The following is a 26,682-nucleotide window of genomic DNA, read 5'->3' as shown; positions in this document are numbered from 1 at the left end:
AGACTTTCTTAGACTTATTTTAAATTAAACCAATTTGGGATCCAGAATGCTGGTTCAGAAATAGCTTTTGAACCATTTTGTGTGTCAAGCATTTTAATTCTAGTTCTTCAGGAAAGCCAAGCCCTATATCAAAGTACATGCTGTCATTTTTCCATTAATTTAGTGCCTTATTATATGATGTGTAAAAGAGTCTGTTGTTCTGTTATTTTTTTTTTTTTTAACATGGGTGAAAATAACATGGAGGCTAACTCTCCCAAGAATTCCACTCTGGGCCATTAAAAAACAGCGTGAGTCTTTTTCTGATAGATCATGGTTTTACAATAATGCTGAAAAATTAAAAAAACAGCAGGCACAGAGACTTGAAATCATCACGCTAACTCAGGTAACAGTAAGTGATGGCACTGAAACCACTCTAGTAAGAGCATCAAAATCAACTATTTGGGCACCCAAATTCTCAACATAAGAACTCCATTCAACAGTACTTTTGACTGAACAAGCTACAAAAGAGTTTACATGTTTCATATGAAGAATAACCTTTCAATTAGCATTTAACTTTTTAAAATGCACTTTATTTGAAGAATGTCCATATTTCATTACTTCAGTTTATTTAGTTCCATGTTTTCTTTCCCCTTCTATCAACACTAAGTACAAATTCACCTGCTGGGGTTTGAGAATCACTCAGCAATCATAACCCACCACTCCGCAATGCTGATTCATATCTTCTGTGGTGACTTCAGAGAGAACAAAATAGCAGTATGTGATCAGCTCAACATTAAAAATAAAAAACAAAATCAAAAAAGTTTAGATAAGAAATTTTCTACTGAACTACCCAGAGGCCTCTCTATTTCATAAAAATGCTGAAGTTCTATTGCAAATTCAACCTTACTAACAGTGAAAAGTTCCTCATGGGTTTTTTTGAAACAGCCAAGGACTGTTGACTTCAATAATTATTTCTCCAGTCATCTGTGATTCAACTGATTCAATTCAGCATGCCACAACACTGTTCTGTACTTCCTTGCTGTTTCCTAAACAATTAACAGTTCTAACAAAAAAAGCCTCTGTAAGACGTTTGTATCTGCTTATAAAAGATAAAACATTCAAGTTTTTCTTCAACATCACTTGGCTCCCAGTTGACACTACGATTCCCTACATCAGCACCACTACAATGTGTTCCAGTGAGGGTTGTTTTACTGGTTTCTGAACTCTAGGATAGACAACTGAGAAATCCTGCTGAATAAACACCCCATGGTGACCCATTCCACATAAGGAGCTATGGCAGCTGCTGCAAACACATTGGCTCCTTCTTGGAGATCCCATTCCAGTCTTCTGCTGGGTGGTGTCGTGCTGGTTTCCTTCCAGAGAGCCATCTTCTTGTGAGCTAACAGCAGAGCCTGCCTGCTGGGCCGCTACAAGACATAAATGTTTCTCATTTGAAAAGCAGAAACAGGAGGTACTAGCTTCCTGTATTTTCACAGCTGACCTTAGAAAAGAATTTTGTATATTTCTATTAAATTTCTCCAAAATGTTATATGAGTAGTATTCCTCATGGGCTTTAGCTATCTACAGTATTCTATTAGGTGTTTCCAAAATCTAAAGAGACAGGATGCATCAGGAATTATGGCTGTGTTCTGCCAGTCTGCAGCATGGTCTTACCCTAGAAGATGAAACTCTGTACCTTCTCTAATGGATTGATCTTAAATACAAATACATATTCAGTGAGTAATCTGGACAAAAAGTGGTCCATGATACTTAAAGGCATCTTGGTAAGGGATGCCATGGCAAGAAAGAGTGAACATCATATTTATACATATTTTTATTTTATTTATTTAATTTTCATGGGAAATTATGCATGTGTCACTATTTTATCACCTCTTAATTAACATATGTCATTAAAAAAATCAAAACAGGAATTCAAAATAGATCACTGTGTTTAGAAATGTTTAGTATGTAAGGAAATTAAATGCCTCACTTATAGCACAAAACTCTGTGGTGTACACTAAAAGTTCATCTGTGTTATGCACAGAACTGTATTTGCAAACAGTAATTTACAGAGTACCTGTCAGGGATCAACAGAACAATGAATGCCTGCTGAACCACAACTGTGGACTCACCTTTGGTCATTTCAAAGACTCAGCCAGACAAAAGTCATAGCTGAGCCGTGATCCAGTGCCAGTAGCAATCCAGGCTGGAACAGAAATTGGACTAGATGACCTCCAGAAGACCCTTCCAGAGAACATTTCTATGATTCTCTGATTTCATGGTACTGTGCAAGGTTACCACATTCTTAACAAATGATTTTATGAAAAAAATAGGTCATGGTAAAAAAAAAAAAATCACAATCAAAACTGGCCTTTTGAATTATATTAAGACAACAGCAATATATTATAAAATCAACATCAACACTAGCATGTTAAAATATGCTAGTGGCATACAGAAGGCATGCAGCTGAAAGAGGACCACTTTCTCCAAGATGGATAATCGACTTCTGCCTTATCAAGAGATCATATTAAACCATTTATTCTGACCACATGTTGCCTAAAGCCTGATGAAGTAAGCCTACAACTCTGTAAGCTTTCATGTCCTTTTAAAAATTTTTGTGGTAGTTTTGCCCAGTGATTCATACTACTATTTTTAAGTAGTTTGCCCACTCATTTAAAACTTTTAGTGCAATCTCACAACTGATCAAAGGCTTAAAGTGAAGGCAGTCAGCTCCTCAGAAAAACATTATACCACCAGAAAAGCAAGGATTGGGCACAAGAAACCAGGTTCAAGAAATGAAGCCAAAACCCATTCTTCTACTTACATTCTTATATTCATTTCTCTTTAATAATCAGTGACTGTTTTGATTTCGAGGTGAGGACATTACCAAAATCCGACACTATTTTTAGACAGTGTTTATTCAATAAACACTGTCTCTTAGTTCCTTCAGGGATGCCAAGGGATGCAACTGTTGCACGGTTCACCTGCTGGCTTGATGCAAGGACATTACTCCCGCCACACTCTCCCTGTAACCGAGGGAACCGCGGGGATCCACGCCATCCCCGCTGCGGCTCCCGGACACCGGGAAAGATGGAACGAGGCGGCTCTCGGAGTCGTTCAGGGAGGCCGCGAGCGGCACGAGGAGCGGCCGGAGCCGCTGCTCTCGTCACGGCCGGGAGCCGGCCCGGGTGCCTGTGCCGGCCCGCAGAGCCGCGGTGCCGCTGCCGGTGCCGCTGCCAGCCCCTGCCGGCCCGCAGAGCCGCCCGGCACCGACACACGGAGCTCTGGTAGCGGTACCCGGCCGGGCCCGGCCCCGCGCGGCCCCGCGGGCAGGCGCGCACACAGACGCATCCACAGACAGACACACGGACGGACGCGCACACACCCGCGCACACACACTTACTTGATGTCCTCCCAGACGGCCGGGCCGTAGTTGCGGATGACGAGCAGCTCCAGGGCGTGATTGACGAAGCCGTACTGCGGGGCAGGACGATGCGGTGGCACGGTCAGGCCCCGGGCGGCAGGGGAGCCCCTTCCCCCGCCCCGCAGCATCCCACCCCACCCTTCCCATCACCCCGCCGGGAAGCGACCCCACCGAAACATCACCCATCTCCCCCCGAAACAAAAGGCTGGGGCCCGGCTTCCCGCTTCCCTAGGGGATTCAGCCCCTTCCCTACCCCCGCGGGCCCGGTGCCGGGCAGAGCGGGCGCGCCCCGGCCGCGGGCAGGGCGGGCGGCCCGGCGGAGCTCACCATGGTGCCGCCGCCGCCGCCGCCAGCAGAGGATGGGCCCGGCTCCCTCACCACCTCCCCCGGCCGCCGCCGCCCCGAGTGGCACCCGCCGGCAGCCAATGGCGAGCGCGACCGCTGCCCGAGGGGCCAATGGCGGGCGCGGCCGCAGCGCTCTCGTCCAATCAGAGGCGGAGGCGGGGCTGCGGGGAGTCGAGGGCCGCGCGGGGGCCGCGGCCGGCGCCGCCCGGGGCTGGGGGGCGGCCGCTGCCCGTGCCCGGCTCGGAGCAGGGGCTCGGCCCGGGGTCTGGCTCGTTCCTGCTCGCACCCATCCTGCACGCAGTGCTTGGGTGGGAACCTGTGGGGCAGTTCTCTGTGCAGCGATTGCTTTCACGAGAATGCTTCAGCTGTTTCTTGTACCGATGCAACCGCTTAGTTTTTAGGAAGAAAAATGTCCCCAAAAAAGGGAAGAATCTGAGCGACAAAGTGATCCCAGACATTTCTGCTCCTGGGCATTCATTTCTCAAAGACCAGTGAAGTTAAAAGCATAATACTGAGTGCTCTCAGTAATGGGGTTTTTGTGTGATTTTGAGTCCTTTCCAGGTGTCAGTGTGAATAAACAGAGTGCTGTATCATAAACCTCCTGAACGTGGATTCTTAGACAGTCCTCTGGGTAAGATATGACCCTTGCAACAGGAGGTTTTGAGCAGAGACAATATGCCAAGGCCAGTTTGGAAATAGCACACGATACCATATGTTATCATATACAAGGAATAAAAAAAGATAATATAGCTTAAAGCCCTTTGTACAATCAAAAGACCTGGCCCCAGTGTGTGAAATAAAAAAATCTAAGGAGACCACTAACTTTTTTAAAAGTTGTTTAAGAAGAATCAAAACATGTTAAAAATATAATTAGTTTATCTAGGAGGACAAGGGGATGAGTACCTAGTGGACTACCAGTGTAGTAGCTCTTGGGCAGATACCTTGCTACACTAGTCAGACCAGATGGATTCTAAATGTAGGTAAAATTACGGAAGTTCAGACCTTAGTAAAATAGTGCAGAATAGGTTTAACATTTGAATTGTTCACACAGTTCTTGAAAAAAAAAAAAAAAAAGAAGCATTGATGTTGGATATTCTATGTAAATAAGTTTTAAAATGGTGACATGTGAAATCTTTTGAAATTTCACCTACTGCCTGGTGAACTTTTAAATCTGTTTTAAGAGCTTGTAAAAATTCTAGTAAGTGTGGACACAAATGGATGGGCATTAGAAATTTGGCAAAGTCATCTCAGTAGACATTCCTAGAACAGCAGAAGCAAACTTTAGTTTTAGGTCATGTAAGCATAGTCATCAATTCTACTTAACACAGCCCTAATCTACTGGGAAAACCAATTTTAGGTTTTTTAAAAGAATGACCAAGAACAAAAGCTTCATTATAATCAGTTAAAATCATACAAGTAATATGCTAATTTTGAAGGGAGAAAGAAAATTAACCAAACTATTCCAAACTACTGGCTGAATATCTCTGTGTAGAAAACCAAACAAAAAGTGAAGAGATGCAAATCTCTAAAAATCTCTTCAATTTCCAGGAAACTGGCGACAGAGATAATGTAATAAATCACACTGCTGGAACCCGACCAAGGGCTGTACTTTGCTGCAGCTAAAGAGGGGTTGTCACCAATTAACTGTGATTTGAACACGTCAGGTCACTATCTGCTTTTTCGTTTTTGGTAGGAAGTAAATTTTGGGAAGATGGGAAAACTGATCCTACCATGCAAATGTTGTAGTTACATCTTTGTGTGCCTACTGCTGGTAATGAAAAGACAACATCTGGGACTTTTGGCCTCCAGTGTGGTTAGTCTTCTCCCTCAAGCATTTATAAAAGTTTTGAGGATACAAATGTCAAGGAATTCCTGGCAGAACATCCCAGGCAGGAAACAAGTTGACTGTATGGAGAATAGGTGTAAAAAAACATTCTGATTTTTCACAGGGGTCAAGGGAATCCACTTTGTATATGGGGTAAGCCATCATGGCCATGAAGTATTAGAGAGATTATATGAAAATATTTTTGGTTATGGTTTTCAGAAGGTGGATTATCTGGTGATTTTGTGTACCTGAGTGACACTTTTTTTGAAAGTGCTGACATCTACAAGGGTCAAAATTGCCTTAGATAAATATGAAATTGCCTTTCTTCTGATTTGGTTCAGGCTTGGTAGGTTGCATTTGCAGGCTGTTCTTGTGATTAACCCATTATAATACAAATGGAAGTTCTAGCCAAGGTTAGACTTGTAAAATGTGAAGTTAAAATGGCATGGTCAGAGTAAAAGCAGGCAGTGATTGATTTTGTTTCCTAAAACAGGGGTCTCCTTTTGAAAATTTGGAAGATGCTGAATTAAAGAATTCACCCAAATGATTTGCTGAGAAGGACATGCCTCCATTCCAGATACCTACTCAATCAAGACTGTCTGGAAGTCTTAGGCAAGAAGATTTGCTTTCATCTGATGGAGAAGCTTGAAGTCAATAATATAAATGTCAAACTAAGCTGTTAATACTGAGCTGTGTTTCCAGGGCCAAACCAGTCAGTACCAGGACTGTTGTGCCACATGCATTATGCACATCGCACAAACATTTGGACTGTATCTGAGGCACTTCCACAAAGCCTTCAGCTTATTCCACTGTAGCACACAATCATATTCCCATTTGGTGACCTTCATGCACTAGGTACGTGTTATACAGGTTTTAACAAGTTTCTTCCTGATTTGAGATGCTGACTTCATCTGGCAATTCTTGGTAAGATTCATGAAAGTAAGAAGTAGCACAGGATCCTTTTATGCTGTGTGAAAGGGCAGCTGCTGAGACAGTAACTTCAGGAAAACTACTAGCTGGCCAAAAACATCTGCATTCAGCTCAATATGGTTTGTGTTAATGCACAAGCACAATAAAATAAAGGAAGCATTTTAATAAGTTGCATTTTGTTACTTGGACTTTGCTTTTACAGTTTATTTGGTTACTGAAGTCCTGAATAAAAAGACTGCCTTTATATGGTACTGCTGGATCCCGCTTACAGGAGATGGAGTTACTTTACTGACATGTATTATAGGTATTTTCTGGTTGTGGACTGAGACCTGACATTTGGAATTGTCATAACAATACTTCTCAGGTGCAGAAACACCCTTGTAAGTTCACTTCAGCAAGATTCATTATTTCTACTGTGCCACTATACAGTGTTCTCCTATACCATTAGGTTAATTTTTCAGTCCTGGTATTGACAAGCTATGATTTGCCAGCCCTAAATGTTCCCATGCAGTTCTGTAATGCACTAACATGTGTACATTTGAGAAACAGAGAGCTTCATTGCATCCTCCTGTTAGAGGAATGTAATCTTAGCCGTGCAGAGTGAACTAATAATATGTTCAAATTTTCCCTAACGTCATCTGCAATCAGTGGAAAGACTTCTGCTCGTTTTCACGTGCTTGTAGTTCAAAGCCCCTGGGAATGCCTTTGTCCTTGATACTTCTTTGGCAGGTTTTGTTTGGACTGAAAAATCAGAAGAGTGGAAATGTTTCTATGTTTGAATCCAGCTCTTTTCACATCCTTGGGATGCTTCTGCATGTATTCTCTTAGTTATTTCCTAATAATTACTATGTGCTGCTGTGTGTGCAGGATATGCATTTGCTGTAGTGGCACAAAAAATTGCAATTTTGTACAGCTAAAAAAATAGAAGCAATTGTAGCCCAGATCTTCAAAGGCCATTTTATAACAAGGCTGCAAAGCAATGTGCTCATTTACATTTATATTAGGAAACCACTGGCTTGACTTTGCTTTCAGCATCAAAAGTCTGCCGAAGCAGATGAGACACACAACTTTATAAGGTTGTTTACTTCATTTCAGATTCTTTCACAGTTTATTATTTCTTTGACAGGCTTTCCAGATTATGTTCCACCCCAACTGCATATTTAACATTCAGATCCTACTGCTTGTGCTCTGTAGAGTACGTATCTTTAAACTGCTGCATCTGGACATAGCAAAGGTTCCAGAATCATTGATTATCTCTCTTCTTTTATTTGTGTTTCAGTATCAGACCAATGGTCAGTAACCTAAGACAGTGGCTTTTACTCTCCCTCCATGCTCTGAAGAAAAGGACTGCCAGTGAACATTTGCAAATAGGATTGGAAAATTTAAAATAAAGCCAAAATCAAACAAACCTTACATCTGATTATTTTCTTCCTATGCAGTTGTAAGCAGGCACACCAACTGAGGTGGTTTTAGAAGTCTCTAAAGACTTATGGCACACACCTTGCAGACTTTAGAGGCAGAAAAGCAAGTCCTAGCTCTCATTTCAGAAAGTTTTTTAGTTCCTGCCAAGCTGACTTAAGATAAACTGGAGCAGACCTTTGAAAGCAACTCAGTACCTTGTACACTCTATGGCAAACAGCCACAAAAGTCATTGCTGTTGCAGGAAGCAAATCTCCCACCACTTTTGCAGAACAATGGGCAGGCATTAAAAAAAATGTTAGCAGATGGAGTGGCCTGCTAGGTTGTAGGATGGGTGGGGTTTGAAAAAGGGCCTCCTTGCCAAGATTCAAGAGCAATTCCCTTAATTCTGATGGCCTTTAGTTGGAAATATCGATTTTGCCCCCTGTATTACTAATTGCAGCTGTTTCTGGAAAGACTGCAAAAGAAAATGATAGGAGAAATAAACTGGGTTTGGGGGAAGTCTGAATTCTGCCTTCGCAAGTTTTCCCAGGAAGAAGTAGATCTGTCCCAGGGGCTCAATTATCCGTGCGCTTCACTGTTCTGTCAGTTTCCGTGACTCCCTTTGCTCTGGTTTTGCACAGTAGTTCAGAGAGAAAGAAAGCATCAGCTCCACACTAATTGCACTTCCTCTGACACCAGCAATGCAAATTTTTTCTGACATCCCCCTGAAATCTTATCAGGTCATGCCTGAATGAAATAAAATTAATTAAATTCCTTTGGTATAGCTTTCACTTTAGCTATGTCAGTGTGAAGATTCAAAGGACCCACTTTTTATTTCAAGGGCCATTTACACTTGTTTGGCAAAGAAACTGCAGTGATAAAAATTTATCTTCCATCACACAGTGCAAGTGTGAACAGGAATCAGCCATGCTTCATGAACTAATGAAATAAAATTTCACACATAACAAAACTGTTTCTGGACATAATACTAAGGTATTTTTATATTCATGTAAATAGCATTGCATAGTCTCTGAAAATTTTCATAATATCATACACTATACTACAGAAGAGATTAACTTAACAACAAGTCTATTATTTTCTTCCAAAATGTCCCAGTATTACATCAGTTAAATTGCCTTCCTTGTGTTTATCTCAACAATTTGCTTATTAGCTTTCTGATTCCTTGTTTTTCAGTTTAAATGAAATGATTAGTTAAAAGGTGAAAGGAATATTTTCGATCTAAGTGAAAAGATCAATTAAAATATTTGTCCCTTATGAAATACATATTTATTCAGCAAAAGAATTTAAACAGAGGAACAGTTTCAGTGAGACCTAAATTCTTAAATTATGTTTAAAGCTAAACCGACTTATAAGGGATTTATGGTAGAACAGGTCTGAAGACAAGTACATTTTAAAGCACTTTCATGAATCTTTGTCTTAAATATGTGCCTGAATCCTATGTGCCTACTTCCCTTAGACTCAAGCATGTTGCTTTCTGTGTACACTAAAGAACCTCATCAGAATTCTTCCCAGAAGGCTGTCACCTAAGGAGGGTTATCAAGAACTGCCATGATGAACATCCCATCTAATGACAGATTTATATGGAATTTGGCTTTGAGCATGGTTCTCATCCAGTCAGCAACAGTTGTCTTCTAGGGACAAACGGAAATTCCCTCCCAAATGTACTTCCCATTCAGTAGATCTGAGAAATAAATCCTTTTTATTTAAAAGTCTATTTATTTCTTAACAGGGATGGATAGATTCATACTGACCTCAGTAATCTGGTTTAATAACATAAGCCTACTGAACTGTCAGGAGTCAAACACTCCCCCATTTTCTATATCCAGGGGTGCCCACATAGGACTGCTAGCAATCTCTGGGTATTTCTCTCAATAGAACAGAACTGTCTGACCAATGTAATATTGGAAAGATCAATCTCCAAGATTTGCATAGTTCTTGTTTCCTTGAAACACTGCAGTCTAAAGTGTTACAAATACATATGCCTGTATGTATATATGTGTATATATATGTATCTGATCTGTACAAGACAGATCTGTTTACTTATAATACACAGATTTTTCTGGTTCCATTTTTGTGCCACAGAACTATTTCTAAGCATCTTGTATGGATATAGTAGACCTGAAGAAGGATTTAATGGTTCAAGTATTTTTCAAATGCTCCTTACAGGAAATCTGAACTGAAATATGGCTTTAAAACATTCTTAATTCTAGTCTCTTCTAAGGTCTTTTCTCAACATTCTGATGCTACATGTATGAGTTTCTACCAAACTAGTAGGATAAAATGGTTTATTGAGCTTCAGAATATACCAGTCAAGATCAGAAAATTAACAAAATAGCACCTTAGTCTAATGTAATTTCTCCCTGTAAATATTAAGAGGCCAAATCTGATTTAGTGGTCAGTGGTTTGAAGAGACATTTATGACTTGATATGCCAAACCCCAGGAGCTGAAGAGGTCAGAATAATATTACCTGATACAAATGGGAGTAGTAGTATGTGTATAAGCAGTGCAGTTCTCCAGCCTGCAGTTGGGATCAAACTGTACAGCACAGAGGAATTTCTGGGCAGATGGATCTGCTAGTTAGAGAGGCGGAATCCTAAACTCAGAACTCCTAACTAACTCTATTCTGCCAGTTCCACAGGCAAAGCCTTTAGAATTGTCCACTCATATTCCATCAGCCACAACAGAAAAGCTTGTACTGTAGTAGTATTAATCTTTGTAAACGTGTTCAGATGTTTAAAAGCATCTTTTGTCACCTGAAAATTCCCCAGGCAACTTCAGAGCGAGCATGTGATGGGCATTTCCATAACACCTCACACCCACATTGCACCCTCAAATAAGGATCAGAGCTTTAAGCTGGTGTGCTTCCATTCCATACAGTCTGACTGGAACTCCATTTCTAAGCAAACATTCCAAAGCATATTTTATTACACTTCTGTTAAAACATTTCAAATTTAAATGACAACAAAAAGAAAACATTTATTGCTGTAATACATAATAACAAGTGGATATTATTATTTTTAAGTACTTTAAAAACCCTAAGAACTAAAATAGTTTGATGATTACAGAGATGTTAGTATGTGATTATACAGTGTTTTAATCTATATCCATTTTATACACAAAATAAAGTTCATGAAACAGTAAGCAGCAACTCTGCTATGCATGTGTATTAGCTACAGTTAGCAGCCTGATCCAGAAAATGCTGAGCACCCTCATACTTTGACCAGTCAGTGTGAGAAGATGGTCAGCAGCCTTCTAGGATGGGGCCCAAATGATGCACTGGAAGGAGTATGTGATGGCAATGACAATATTTTAATGGTCATTTTCTTATGGAATCTCTAACAAAATACATTTTCATAGTCATTGATAAGCACCAGCTCACAACACTGCATGTGGCTGCATCACTTGCACATTACATTTCCTGACAAACTGCATATACAATACATCTAGAATTCTCAGTATAGAGAGAACTGTAGCACTTACAAATTACCACAGGGAAAATACAGTTTATAGTAGCATTTCCAACAGTGACATTGCAACATTACTTTAGCGATTATGTTCCTTATGCAAAGGAGAAATAAAAAGTAGTCAGTGACATACTTCCTGAAATTTTAATACTGGCTTTCAGGTGTTAACAATCTAAAGTGCTTTCATGTTTCATACTGTTTTAAAAATTTTCAATTTATACCAAAAAAAAAATTCCAAATATTTATAAATTTATTTTATACATTTGTGAATGTACAACTTAGTCTATTCCTGTTTCCTCACCAAAAAAATTGGCATTGCCATCTCCCAAATCTCTCTTTTGAAACCAAGTCTGTGAGTTTGTTCCTTGAATATAAGCATCCAGAAAATAGCAAATTCCAGGGATATCACTTGGAAAATTTGGTGGAAGCTCCTCTCTTGAGCGTGGTGTGAACACAAAACCTGGGTATTCCTTTAACAACCTAAAACAAAAATTAAACATATCAATTAAAAATCCATCAGTCACTAAGAACTGCAGATATTCAATAATTCTTCATGTATGGCAGGGAGAATCCAACTTAATTTTTATAGTTATTTACTGGAAATATAAAAAAATAATGTTTACGTGGTAACCTTGACAACCTATTAACTTGTGCATCAATGCAAATAACAGTATCTCTTCTTTTTTTATCTTGTCAATGTTTTGCATGTAGTTGCTATGTTTGTTGTAAATATTTTCAAAAATTATTTAATGCTGAAAGCTAACTCACATCCATCCACATATCAAATGCATCCTAATTAGTATTTCAAAGAAGGGAATACTGTGAACATTATTAATTAAACTATTCAGACCCTCTTATCAATTCTAATATTATTTGGTTTTTCACAGGTTGAAACTGAGACTGCTAGTCTGTAGGGATAAATGTTGATAACTCTTGCCAAAGCTTTCAAACAATTTGCAACATACAGGAGTTGTGCAATATGCCAAAATGTTATCAATATGTGTTTAGAATTGGTGAATGAATCAAAATTTTTAAGAAAACCACCAAAGAAAAAGCAGGTTAACACCTCATACACTCAGGAAAAAAAAAACAAAAAAAAAAACAAACCAAAAACAAGTCCACAACAACTATAGTTTACCTATTAATCAAATTGCCTATTTTCTAGGGGTATGATTCAAAATGATTTTCCATATGAGTGGAATGGAAAAACAATGAGTTGGCCAGCACTGCTTATGTTGACATAAGCACTGGTGATGCTAATGCTCTCTCTGTGTTTTAAGAGTGCATGATCAAAAGGGTTACTTTCTCTGTGCTCTAACACCTGTGCTACTTTTTCTAAATCACCTACCCAAGATCATCTAAAGCTTGGCACCATCTATGTCACATAACACATGCTGCAGGGGATGTCAGGAAGGATCCTGTGCCAAATTCTCTGTCTGATGCTGGATGAAGAACCTTGCCACAAGGCATTATCAGATATGTGGCAGTGGGTACAAGCTGAGTAGGAACCACAGACCACAGTCCAGGCTACAGTGACGGTACCAGAACTCCCTTAAAAAGCAATAATAATTTTGCTTATTTTACCCAGGCAAAAAAAAAAAAAAAAAAACTAAAAAAACCCCCAAAAAACCCAAAAACAAAACAGGAAGATAACAGACTACTACAGTAACTACTGCAGGTCGACATTTTACAGACTGCACTGTACCTGTAAGTTGTTGGGCTGACATTTATTTTTCTAGGTATACTGCAAGATTCAAACTTATTGGCAAGGGTCACATTATTTCCAAAAAGGCAATAACGAGGCATTTTAACCCCAACAACTCCAGCAAAGACAGATCCAGAATGAAGGCCAATACGCATCTTTAAACAAAAGAAAGAAAACAGCACTATTAGGTAAAATAGAATTGGTAAGGTCAATTTTATAAATTATTCTTAATTTTTAAAAAAAGAAAGAAAGAATGAGCTACTAAAATAAACAGGGTTAGTAGAGTCTCCTTGAAATAGCTGTACTCTGGTCATTACTGCTCATGGAGAGGGAACTAGCTGATGTTTATCTTGTGCTGCATTTTTAGTCAATAATCCTACCATATCAAAATATGACTGTGAACTGCTGTGAACATAGCTCATACTCAGATTTTCAACTCTTACTTAACTGCTGCTGCTTTCCATGGTTCTTTTTGGTGGGGTGTTTTTTTGAGCTGTGTTCTTTTTCTCATGCGCATTATACATAGGTAGAGGTGTTTTCTTCAGAACAGCATTCTGACTAAATAATGGCATGATGTCAGAAAGCTTGTACGTCTACTCTGCATACTACTCTTTACATATCAAGAGAGTATCATACCATTATGAAGAAGTTGCAGACTCTAACTTTGAGTGTAAAAGCATAAAAACTTGCAACAAAACCAAAATCCTGAAATATGTTCATCAAAATGCAAGTCTGATTCAAAGTATGCCATTTGCAGTCACACCTTTTTTTCTTGGCAATTGATATGTACAATGACAGTAGATTGTGTGACAAATTTATTGCTTTCCACAATAGTCAATGTTTTCATGAAGCATTTAATTAAAACAGATGCATGCTTTCATTAAAAACAGATAGTTTCCTTCTAAGAAGCTTCTGTTAGGTACTTACACAATATTACATTTTATCCTTATTTTAAAATAGTTTAAAAAATGTAGTAGTAGTATTTGCATGTAAATTATACACCTGTTATAATATTGCCAGGATGTTTCCAGATTTTTTAAGTGTACCTTAATTTGATACTGCAAAATGCAAAAAGAACAACATTTATTTATAATACAATACTGTTGTTCTGTGTGATAAATGTGGAACATATAATCCTCTTAATAGCCATTTTCTTTTTCTTGGAATACAAGTATTCCTTGATCTAAAATTAAAAAAACCCAAAACCATTAAGCTTTCTGGAGGAACAAATGAACAGATAAATGTTAAAAATTAACAAATGAAAGACATAATTAACGGAGACACCTCTATTAAAAATAACAGGATGCCATTCCAGGCCATTTGAACTACATTGAAGGTCCACATCATTTTTCATGCACACAAGCCTTTCTTCTTCTTTCTCAGTAAGAGATAATCCTATATGAAAATTTCAGTACATGTGTAAGTTCTCACTGAAAGAAAGCCATAAATATAATTACCACTGAATTTAACAGTTGCTTTGACAGCACTAACACCATTATCTTATGGTGGTTCAGTATCTGACTGTGAAACAAGAACAGCAATGGAATCCTCTAAAGATGTGTGGATTACTACAATCAGAACGTCTTTGGGCATTCATATTCATAGCTTCTGCGTCAAAGGACTTGGAAGTCTAATTTGGAAAGAGGATTAGTCATTTCCTTAGAAAAGAGAATATTCCATGCCACTGACAGTTTTATTGCTACTGAGACAAGAACTGCAGCACGTCAGATTGCATCTATTGACTTCACTGCCTTTGTCTTTTGGGTTGATTTTCAGATCTCTATTTCACTTTTACCACTCCATGAAACTCTCACCATCAGATCTAAAAAGGTCAGCTTCTCCAGCCACAGTCACTTGATTCCCCAAATTCTCTATGTTAATGCAATGATGTGAAATTTCCTTGAGACAAAATCCCAGAAAGCAACTAAAAAACAAACAAAAAAGCTCAGTTTAACCAAATAAAATACAATAAAATATATGACCTTGATAGGTTCTCCATGGGGAGACACCACCTCATCTGACAGTTCCATCATCTTCAGGGCCATCAGTGCTATTTGAACAGCATGTGTTTCACTTTCTTTGTGTAAGCCTCCAGCAACACAGTAGGCATCTCCAATAGTCTCAACCTAAAACAAGCATATTTGTTCCTTAGACTGTTTGATAAACATAAAAAACTGCCTAACTTCAGTAAGAATATTACCTACATTCAATTCTTGGCTAAGTTTTAGTTTTCCTGCAAAATTAAGTACTGGACAAATCCTGCAGTATCATGTAAAAGGAAAAATTCCACAACTTTTATTTATTGCTGGGCATAATTCTAAAATAGTTTTCCGTTTTCATTTACAGTCAGGCATCCCCAGCTACATTAAACACCTGTTTACTCCAGAGTCACAGCAGTGTCATTGAAATTAATTTTTAAAATTAACTGTTAAGTTTTGATGGGTTTCTTTCTTGGCTGAGTGAACAGCTGTTTGTGTTCACTTTTTTGTTTGTTTGTTTTGTGATTTATTTTGTCTTTCATTTAAAAAAAGTTTATGGCAAAATAATTTTTGGGCCTCTATTATCTTCTGTCCCACTTAGTCTTAATTTCCTTTTCTGCCCCAGAATCCCAGAGAAAAGCAATGAATTGTGTACCTTGTAGACATCTAGCTCTCCACATTGGTAATCAAAGCGAGTATAAAGCTCATTAAGCATGGTGATAACCTGCATAGGTGAGCATTGGGAACAGATGGCAGTGAATCCAACAATGTCAGAAAAAAGCATTGTGACATTATTAAATTTCTTGGCTTGTACAACTTGTCCCTGCCACAGCTGCTGAGCAACCTCTCCAGGAAAAATTGAAAACAGAAGATCTACAGTCTTCTTCTTCTCTTCTTCAAGTGCTTGATGGGCCTGCTCAAGGGTTGCTTTTAGCTTTCCTAACCTCTTCTTCAGTCCATCCTGGGCTCTGGCCTGCTCTCCTATCAGAACAACATCTCTTAAAGCATTGTGAATGGGAATATCAGAGAGGTACAATCCACGTCCTGTAAAATCTTCTAGCCTGTCCACACAGGGAGATCCCAAGAAGAGAATGGCACTGGATTCAAAAATATAGATCATTTGGCCTTTAAGATCCATTACCTGAAACAGTTAAAGAAACAAGAATTCATGCAAAACATGCATGGCAATGGTCTAGAAGCAAGAAATTTTAGAGAAAATACATTTTGTTAAAATGTAAGAAAATCAAGGCTGGTCCACAGTCCTTACATTTTCATTCAGTTGCTTAGAGAAAACATGGGGTGCTGAATCACAGAGCCATCAAGTAAGTTCATTTTTATTCTGGTACAAGAGGACCCCAACTTAAGGATAAACACCTAACTATGTCTGAGTATCAGTTTATCTTAGGAAGAAAAGAAAACTGAAAAGAATAATTTTGTGTATTATCAGCAGTTGATAAAATGTGTTACTACAGTGGCCTCTGAATTTCTACTAATAACTAGTTCATGCACCACTTTCTCCATAAGATAAAGTGAGAAAATCTGCTTCAGTTTTATCATAGGATGTTCAGTACTCACTGAAATTTAAAATTAAAGGCAGAAATTGCAGGAATATCCAATTTTAATAGTCTATAAAAGAAAAATATTTTGTGTGAAGTGTTTTTACATCCCTTTTGTAGTCAGTTGTGCAATGTGAAAGATGCTGCAGAGCTTAGCTTAACATGGCTCTGAAAGACCACTTTTTAAATAAAATCTGTTCTTTACTAATAGACATTTGCATATGCAAGTACCTACAAAATCAAACCTGACTCTACTACCCTTGTAACCATTGTAGTGCAGAAATGGATCTGAGATGAAGTAGCTACAGCTTTTAATAGTAGCTACATTAGCAACTGGGTAAAAGTTCTTAACTGTTCCTCATTGAAGTTTTTGGAGTGTTGAGTCTGAGCTGGTAATTCATCCTGGAGTGCCTCAGGTGTATATAAACTGGAATGTATATAAACTGGGACCAGGAATTACTAAAAACGGCCATTGCATGTTCAATGTTTTTTACTGTCCCAGGTCATTTGTCACAGACCCAGCTTCAGCAAAGATAGTTGTAATCCCATCAGATGAAACTAAGTGGAACCTCTGGTGATTGTATCTGATGAAAACATCAGAGTATCAAAGATACCAAAACACCAAAGGCTGAATGAGCACAGAAAACACCTTTTTATTTTCCCCAAACTTAGAGCTGTTCCCAAATAACTCAGGAGCACTTTGTTAAAGCTTTTCCTGCCACTGTCTTTGTGCTGAAGATGTCCTTATTCTCAGCAGCATGGCATATCACTGGCTTTATGTCAGTATTTCAAATTATTAAAATGAATCAAATTTGCAATCAGATTTTACTTCTGTGTAAGTCCTAAAGCAGTTTTGACTGAACATTGGCTTAAGAATCTGAATAACATTTGACTACCCTAATTAAATCATTATTATACAGTTGTATCAGATGTAGAGAATGCAAAATGCACCATGTTTTGTGGCTATTTTAAGTCCATCTGATGAAAACAAATTCTTTGTAGAAGTAATGGTGATTAAAAGTCTCTTACCATGGATGGCTTCATATCAGTATTATCCCATCTTCTAACTCGTACAGTAAACTGCATATTTAGCATGGTCATTATTGCACTAAAAGTGCAGCTTACTTTGGGGGTAAGAATTTCGAAATACTCTTCAAAATTTGGCTTAGCTTGAAATTCTCTCCTGGTCAAAAGTCTTCTTATCCCATTTCCAATTTGAAGAACTGACATATCCTTGTCAAACATAAAATGAAATGGGAAAGTCTTACAGAACACAGAGGCAGGAATCACAAGTGAAGACTGTGGTTTACACGGAGATAAGGAAGGTTTTGCACTTTTGACTTGTATAGAATACAGCAAATAAGGCTGATTAGCAAACTCAGTGCAGTCATTATGGAAACAAGGAGGCATGAGCATCACTTCCACCTCAGTTTCATACAAAATATGAGCTGCTGCTTTAATGATACCAGGTAGAATAAGACTTGTGATTTTCTTAGGAAAGAAATAATAAACATTTAAGAAGTCCTGATCTTTCTCCAGGCATAATATGGAGGCATCTTCAAGTCTGTCCTTTTTTCCTGCTTCTTGGCTGTGACTACTCTGCTTCAGCAGAGTAGTGAAACTATTCAAGAAGTCCTTAAGGGTGCCTCCAATAACCCCTAATATGTGTTCATCCTCTTCATAGCATATTTTGAATAGCTCTTCACCAAGAGATTCCTGTAGTGACTCCACGGGAACACCTGCACAGAACCACATTTTAGTCAGAACTGCACTCATCATCCTGAATCACAGGCTAACCTCCACATTTTTTTCTAAAACAAACAATCAGTATCCTGCCCTGATACAGCATTGACACCTGAAAGGATTCTCATTTGGGAGTCTTGGAAACAAAGCCTGGAAATGGGGGGACAATTGGTTGTGGTTTAGAAAGATGCAAGATTCAGTGTTCTTTGTAGAGATGTAGAAAAAATGGATGCAAGTTTTGGCACAAGATTTAACTCAACTCCCTTAGTTTGATCTAAAGGAGTAAAATGAGAAATTTAAAAACTAACATACAAATAGCATGGGATCTGCAGATATAAGTAGTATGTGTGGTCCAGTACATCAAATGACCCTGGGAATATTCTGGAGCACTGAGGCCAATTGGCACTGAATGGTTCATATCATTGCTAGCAAATTTGTTTTATCCAGATAGCTGCATGCAAACTGACTGTTGGAAATGTTCCATTTATCAAACTGTTACTGGGAATCCTTTGAAAAAGTATTGTCTCTCACAGACCAGCTGTATGCCTGGACCAGTTTAACAGTTTAAGTGTACAGAAGACCATATTGCAGCTTCAGGAAATGTTAATTTAGTATTACAGATGTAGCCAGAGTTACATATTACAGAGTTCTCTTCTGAGACACAGTCCTCAGAATATGAAGTAACATATTAGTAACAAGACAAATTTCTAAAAAATATGTTATTATATATACATACAGAATAGATACTCTTTTATTTATATATATTATTAAACAAGCTTAAATTACCTGCAGCATTAGCATGATCACTGATTATTTTTTCAAAATCTTCTCTATCACCAGTTTTTCTGCAAAGATCATAAAAATATAATAAAACCCCTAAATTATCAAGATAAATGTGGCAAACACAGTAAGTACAGAAGTTACCTTGTCTTCAAACCCTGTTCTTAAACCTTGTCTTTTGACCCTGTTCTGCTGATCAAATAGGGAGTTCTTAATTAATTCAAAAGGGGGTCTTGGTAGGATCTTAGATTATCCTATGCATTTCTGGTAACTTACAAGTTTTGGTGGTCTGAGCTCAGATTATGGATTTCAGTCAAATGCTATTGCCTTTCATTGTAACAGTCCTGGTTTTTTGTTTGGTTTGTGTTTTTTTCTTGAAGCCAAAACTACATTTCCTAACATATTGTAAAATATAATTGGAATTTATATTCAAACATTTTTGGAATTACAGTACATTTAATTCAAAAGAGGTCAGCATGTATTTCTGCTTCGAGAGTAAAAACAAATAACAACTAATAACTACAAAATTACTTGTTCTTTGGTAGTAATGTAGATATTTGACACAAAACTGCAGCCCTCTGAGTTCTCTGAGGACCATAAATGTCAAACTGAATGTTTGACTCCAAGTTATGAGAACAACATAGCTTAGATTCATCTTCATATAAGCAATAAACTCCTGATACATGCCTTCTGAATTTCTTCACTGGGAATATCATAGGTATATTTATAGGCAAAAGCAACACAGACATTTAGATTTGTTTTACATTGGCATTATTGCCTCCTTCAGAATATCACAGTAATTTTTTCTTTACAACTGATACTCCAGGGAAGCAACACATAATTAAAGAATGGGAAAACATTCATAGCAATAAGCCAGTCAGCAACTGCAAAGCACATCTGACCCACTATCTTTGGTTCAGCCAATGTATGTAAAGTGCTTTAAAAATATCAAGTATCATTTAAAAGATACTCAGCAATTATCTATTCTTATCATGGTGAGCAAGAGTGTAGTTTCCAACTTGATTATTTTTCTTCACTTCAGAAAGCAGATTTAAGCTGATGGGCTTATTTTTTCAGATGCATTCAATAAACTGAATCCTCAGTGTATCATGAGATGCAAAGGAATTCTAACTCCCTACAAGGCTCAAACTATTAATATTCGATTAGTACTAAGAAGTGCTGAAAATTGAGCTGAGTTCCTCAGAAACAGAAACCAGAAGCCAAATGAGCTCAGGAAAACATCCAAGTCAGTATCTGTAGTATATGAGTGTTCAATGTATCAGAAACCAAATTCTTTTGTATACTACTGATTGTATTTCAGACTCTTTCCCCAGGATCTTAGAAACACTGGGCTAGATCCATATACAACCATATCTATTGTTTCATCTATGCCAAGCAGTCTCCAAGCTCCTCCAAAGACCTTGCCTGCTTTGAATCTCTGTACAATTTGCCCATTAAGTCAACTTTGTGAGTGATGTAAATATTTGTGAATATTTTCAAATAAACTAAATCATTACTAGCTTACATTACATGAAAGGTTACACACCAATTTGACAAGATAATTGAATATAAATTTCAGATGTCTTGATTCCTGGTCACCACCACATTTCTCTATGAAAAACATTATTGCAGTGAAGTTAGTTACAAACCCATTAGTTACAAACACTTACATACCTGGTTTCTTTTATTCTGTGTTTTGCAAGTGTTCTCTGCAGTGCAAGATTTAGCCTTTCAAACTGGGGAAAAAAATAAGTATGTCATATGTATCTATCTCACTGATGAAAATTTAATCATGAGGTAACATTTCTATACACAGAATTTCTTTGCTATCCTAGGGACTAACAATTTTTTTCCAAGACAGTATTGTTGTTAGAAGCAGCATGTCACTTCTGTGGTTATGGGGTTTACTTCATGTTCATCTCTTCAGCTCCAGTACTACTGAAATTAATACCCACAGTCCATGTGCACCAGTGGTAGTGTATTTTAAAAACAGTGATGTTCTTCAGCTCCAAGCTTTCAGATGGCAATAAAGACAGTGCTGCTAAGAAATAAGCATAACTAACACAGCTCTCTATTATTACAAATCCCACCCCCCAAAAAAACACTAAGTACCATGAACAGAAAATTATTTAAATAATTTCGCTGTGTATGCCAGATGAAAATCTAGTCATTGTAGACAGCCTTTAAGAAAGGATTCTCTAATAAAAGAAACTTTAGAGCATAACGAATATTTGCCTTAAAATACTTCAATCCCATGATTCCACATCCCTTCTGCAGTTCCTAATTGGAACAGATGGAACATTTTCCAAATATGTGTATTTCAAATTGTTAGGGCCAGTAAAGCTGTCATATGTATGTAGTCTCTGATATTCAATGCCCAAACTTCCCACACAGACAGGGTCATATACTGCCATGACAGAATTCGGCTGTGAGGCTTCCTGTGGCCTGGCATTACTTTGGTCCTCATTCCCTGAAGAAAGCAGGGAATGAGGCAGCTTTTACTGCATCTTTTACTGCATCTTAGATGCAGATTTTACTGCATCTTTTACTTTTTGTATTTCCAGGAGGAAAGTCTGCACAACCAAAGAAAATATCACATGAAAGAAAGGCACATTCTGGAAATGTTTTCCAAGAAAAAAATCTAAAGTGAATTAGATACATATATACATATATACATATATACATATGGTGAGTATACACCATATATCATGTATATGAACACAACATAAATTACATCTGTGTAGAAACTGATACAGTAAGTGAATTGCCATTCAATCCATTACTTACAAATGAGCAATGTTCTCCATATTTCTGTAAAGAAAGAAGCAAGTTGAACAACAACATGCACTACATTATATCCCAAATTTAATCAAAAAGTGGTCTGGAAGCACTTTGTCCTGGACTTCCAAGCATAGCTTGCTGTCTCCATGAGAAGTTCACAGTTCCATAGGGGTCATGATGCAGCCCTGTTTTGAAGCTTCCAGTTGGAAGGAAGATGATGTCACTCAATGACATTTAAGTAAGGTAAATGTTCTAAGCAATGAAAAATATGTTTCTAACAAGCAAAGCTCTTTTATGGAAAAATAGGATTAGGAAGATGCTTAGGGCTTGATCCCAAATCAGCATGAGAACAGACTTGAACAAAGTTGTGATGCATATGAGTTGAATAAATATAAATAGTAAGAACGACAACCTTGAATTTCAGTGGTTCCTAGGGTACATGGTCATAATATCTTCTCATTACCAAGCTTTGTCCCAGATGATGGACTAGCCTATCATAATTATGTAATAGGCAACTGCATACATTTATACCACTCTTTAAAGGGGGAAAAAATACCAGTTATTAAAAATCCCACAAACAACTGTATACTAGAAAAGCAATACAGCAATCCTGGCATCCTGGAAAGGGTGCTTTGCCAGTTCATTTTTGGGTTGCAAGTCTTTTCCTTTATATATTTAGAGATCAGTTTAAAGGGATGCATTCTGTCTGTATAAATGCAGCAGAGGTAAAAAGATCTGCATAATCAGATCTGCAAATAGATTTAACAAAACTCCAGCACTTTAAGTAAGGTACACTGAATGTCCAAGTAATGGAATTGCAATTAAATGAGTGTACAGAATTGTCCATTTGCTATTTGTAGTCCCAATATGTCAGTTAGTTCTTTCAAACCTCCCACTGAATTTGAGACAAGGCCAAGAGCTGGATATTAGAGAGCTCCATTTTTCATGTTCTTTTTACAAAGATAAACCATGGTATTCATCTGCACTCAAGCAAGCCTGGGTGTGTTTTCAGTTAAGTTGAGCAGAGACATAAGAATATCTTTGCGGTAAATACGAACAGTAATGGTTTTTAAAATAGTATGACAGGAGGTTAGTATCACAGCAGATGGAAACATCTATTTTAATTTTTTTGTGATAATGATTAATGCACTTAGCAGTTTGGATTCAGTTAGGTGTACTGATGAGATGACCACATAATTTACACAATTAGGTAACAAGGCAGAATTTCTATTACTATATCTCTATGTTAAAAAAAATGGTACAAAAAAGGATGGATTTAAAAAGAACAATTAAAAAGATCAGTGGAAGGTTGCAAATACAAGGCAAAAGTAAGGGAAATACAGTGGAAGGAATGGTGTGTACAACACAGATTGTGGCAAAATTATGTCCAGAAGGAATGAAAGTGGATTTAAACTAGGGAGAACTACATAAGAACACAAACTTTTAAGTCAAAGCAATTTTATAAGGGCTTATATCTAAAGGCAGGCATAGAGTGCTTTTTTAACGTTTATAGTTAAATGCTATTAAAGTTTTACTTAGCATCTACTTACCTCAGGAAAGATTAGTTTGCAGATGCTTTCAGTTAGTGTGTGCAGGTACACTCTACTTCTGCTCGTTTTCCTTTGTGGAAGGTTTCCTTGACCATCTTTTTCATGGACTTCTTTGCAGATGGGCAAAGCTGCTCTAGAGCTGTTTTCTGTGCAGTCCTTGTCATGTTCCTCAGTAATGTGACCTTGGGTCAGTAAGGAGAAAGGACATTCTCCTGTGATCTTCAAGTCTTTCAATTTTGTACAGAACATACTGTACAAAGTCTCTCTCTTGAGATTAGGAGTACTTAGCTTGATGTTTACTAACAAGAGCAGAAGATGCCAGAATAATAAGGTGATAACGCAACCACTGTGGAAGGTTATTGGTAGCTATAAATCACCACAGAAAAAATTTTCTGCCCCTACAAAACAAGAAAGAAAAAAAAGAATTACAAACATTTATTTTCTCTTTTAAATTCCCATGATGTGTCAGTTTTATCTTAAGCACATTAAAATAATTGCTTTTTGAAGACTTAGCTCAGGAAAGCATTTACTCTTGCCCCATTTTAAGCATGTAATATCTACTGACTTCAGTGCTTCAGGCAACTCAAGCTCTATGGTTAAGTTTTATATGAGCTGGGACTCAAGTGATTAAGGCAGAGGACTTGTCTTACCCAAAACATATTTGGTCACATTGATGGACGAGGTTTCTGAAAGAGTGGAATTCCAATGAGGAAATCTTTTTGATTCTTTATAAGTAGCTATTAAAAACTATCTCATATGGCACAATGAAACAGATCAGTTATGAATACTTAAATCTAAATTTACTTATATCCAATATATCCTTTATGTAACAGAGAAACATATGACTTAAGTCAGTGTGTGTACTTCTTAAACAGTAAACTATCCAAGACCAAAGGTTAGAGTCTCTTGTAAAAACAACTGACTGGTGACAACTCACATCTTGGGAATTTGACCACACAACTGCAGTTGCTTGGAAACACTAAGGGATTTTTATGCTTTTGAAGGTGGTATTTTCCAAACAACACATTAAACTTTTAATTTTAATAATGGTTCCATTTGTTACAGGGCCAAAGCCCAGCTAGAACTTAATCTGACTATTGCTGTAAAACACAAAAATGTTTTTACAAATACGTCAGCAACAAAAGGCGGGCTAAGGAGAATCTCCATCCTTTACTGGATGCAGGAGGATACATAGTGGCAATGGATGAGGAAAAGGCTGAGGAACTCAGTGCCTTCTTTGCCTCAGTCTTTAATAATGAGAACAGTTGCTCTCAGGACACCAAGACCTTGTGCTGGAAGACAAGAGAGAGAGAAGAATGATGCTCCTATATTCCAGGAGAAAATGGTCAGTGATCAGCTACAGAATTTACGATACACAAGGCCATGGGGCCGGATGGGATTCACCCAAGGGTCTAAAGGCAACCGGCAGAAGAGCTCAACAAATCATCTTCCATTATTTACCAGCAGTCTTGGCTAATTGGGCAGGTCCCAGCTGACAGGAGGTCACGTAAGATAACACATCCACAAGAAGTCAGAGGGAGGATACCACCTGACAGCCTGACTTCAGTCAAGCTCAGTAAGCCAGGGAAGGTCATGGAGCAGATCATCTTGAGTAGCATCACACATGCAGGACAACCAGGGGATCAGGCGCAGCCAGCATGGGTTTAGGCACTGCCCGACAAGTCTGGTCTCCTTCTATGACAAGGTGACCTGCTTAGTGAATGAAGGAAAAAGGTAAAGTCTACCCACACTCAATTAAAGCCTTTGACACTATTTCCCACAACATTCTGGAGAAACTGGCTGCTCATGGCTTTCACAAACATACCCTTTGCCAAACAAAGAACTGGCTGGATGACCAAGCCCAGAAATTACTGGTGAATGGAGTTACATCTAGTTGGCAGCAAGTCACCTAGTGGGGCTCCCAAGGGCTCAGTATTGGGGCCAGACCTGGTTAATGTTTTTATCAATGACCTGGACAAGGGAATTGAGTGAACCCTCAGTCAGTCTGCAGGCAGCATGAAGATGAGCGGGAATGTTGATCTGCTGCAGAGGCATCTGGACAGGATGGATCTATGTACTGAGGCCAATCATATGAGGTTCAACAAGCAAAGTGATTGTTCCTGCCCTGGGGTCACAACAGCCCCATGCAGTGCTACAGGCTGAGGGAGAGTGACTGGAAAATTGCCTGTCAGAAAAGGATCAGGTGCTGGGGGTGCTGGTCAGCAGCAGTTGAACATGAGCCAGTGCATGCCCAGGTGGCCAAGAAGGCCAGTGGCATCCTGGCCTGGGTCAGCAATGGTGTGGCCAGCAGGAGCAGGGCAGTGACTGTCCCTCGGCACTGGTGAGATCACACCTTGAAACCTGTGTCCAGTTTTGGGACCCTCAGTAAAAGGACAGAAGAAGGTGCTGGAGCATGTCCAGAGAAGGGCAATGGAGCTGGGGAAGGATCTGGGGTACAAGTTTTATGAGGAATGCCTGGGGAAGCTGAGAGTGTTTATCCTGAAGAAAAGGATGCTCAGCCAAGACCTTACTGCTTCTAAAAGGAGGCTGTAGCAAGTTGTCAGGTAACAAGTGTAAAAATGAGAAGAACCAGCCTCCAGTTTTAACAAGGGAGGTTTAGACTAGATATTAAGAAACATTTCTTCAAAGAAAGGGTGCTCAAAAATTGGAACAGGCTGCACAGGGAATCAGTAGAATCATCACCCTTGGAGATATTTAAAAGACGTGTAGATGTGGCACTTAGGGACACGGTATAGTAAAGATTTATTTCAGTTAGATAGTCTGAAAAAGTCTTTTTCTTTTATTTTCTATTGACTGTATCTCATTGAATCAGATCCTCTCATCCTCATATAACAGTCTTTAAAAATAATCCTCGAGAGCTTTTGGTGACTCTGGAAGCAGCTAAGTATTACATTTTTCTCTCTGGAGATACAACAAATACTTCTCTCAAAGGCACTACAGCTTTAATAAGCCTGTGCACTACACCATTTGTTTCTGCCCCTAAGACACCCTAAGGGCATTTGGGGTCACACTGCAACTGTATCAGGGTTAAAAATAACTAATTCCCTGATACAGGTTATCAGCTGCTGCTTTTGAAACAGCTGGAGTGAATGGCACAGCAGAGGAATGCTGCAGACACAGCACAAATGGCATGGATAAAAGGAGAAATAGGCAAGAACTACTTTGATTGGACCTGCT

The 26,682-nt window shown here is 38.4% G+C and overlaps 2 protein-coding genes across 7 annotated transcripts in view; both read right to left on the bottom strand.

The window, feature by feature from the left end:
- The window catches only part of GUCY1B1 (guanylate cyclase 1 soluble subunit beta 1), a 41,607-nt gene extending 37,812 nt beyond the window's left edge, over window positions 1-3,795 (bottom strand). For 2 of the 4 annotated variants that reach the window (XM_041427867.1, XM_041427866.1), the window contains exons 1-2: window positions 3,731-3,795; window positions 3,383-3,456 (exon numbers count right to left, since the gene is read on the bottom strand). In XM_041427867.1, the coding sequence (XP_041283801.1) occupies window positions 3,383-3,456; window positions 3,731-3,733 (77 nt within the window). In that variant the 5' untranslated portion in view covers window positions 3,734-3,795. Of the gene's footprint in view, window positions 1-3,382; window positions 3,457-3,656; window positions 3,706-3,730 lie in introns of those variants that run through there. The other 2 variants (XM_041427868.1, XM_041427869.1) reach the window with 2 other exon arrangements.
- A 6,401-nt stretch (window positions 3,796-10,196) lies between these two features.
- GUCY1A1 (guanylate cyclase 1 soluble subunit alpha 1) overlaps window positions 10,197-26,682 on the bottom strand; it is a 36,339-nt gene continuing 19,853 nt past the window's right edge. For 2 of the 3 annotated variants that reach the window (XM_041427945.1, XM_041427946.1), the window contains exons 2-9: window positions 23,485-23,882; window positions 20,828-20,889; window positions 19,160-19,218; window positions 17,660-18,369; window positions 15,730-16,215; window positions 15,078-15,221; window positions 13,096-13,250; window positions 10,197-11,870 (exon numbers count right to left, since the gene is read on the bottom strand). In XM_041427945.1, the coding sequence (XP_041283879.1) occupies window positions 11,669-11,870; window positions 13,096-13,250; window positions 15,078-15,221; window positions 15,730-16,215; window positions 17,660-18,369; window positions 19,160-19,218; window positions 20,828-20,889; window positions 23,485-23,733 (2,067 nt within the window). In that variant the 5' untranslated portion in view covers window positions 23,734-23,882 and the 3' untranslated portion in view covers window positions 10,197-11,668. The remainder of the gene's footprint in view (window positions 11,871-13,095; window positions 13,251-15,077; window positions 15,222-15,729; window positions 16,216-17,659; window positions 18,370-19,159; window positions 19,219-20,827; window positions 20,890-23,484; window positions 23,883-26,682) is intronic. The other variant, XM_041427948.1, reaches the window with a different exon arrangement.

The sequence above is a fragment of the Onychostruthus taczanowskii genome, unplaced genomic scaffold (genome assembly GCF_017590055.1).
Source record: "Onychostruthus taczanowskii isolate IOZ18803 unplaced genomic scaffold, ASM1759005v1 scaffold12, whole genome shotgun sequence".
NCBI classification, from domain to species: Eukaryota; Metazoa; Chordata; class Aves; order Passeriformes; family Passeridae; genus Onychostruthus; species Onychostruthus taczanowskii.
Note: the sequence above shows the minus strand (reverse complement) of the source record. Positions and strands in the feature narration are given on the sequence as shown.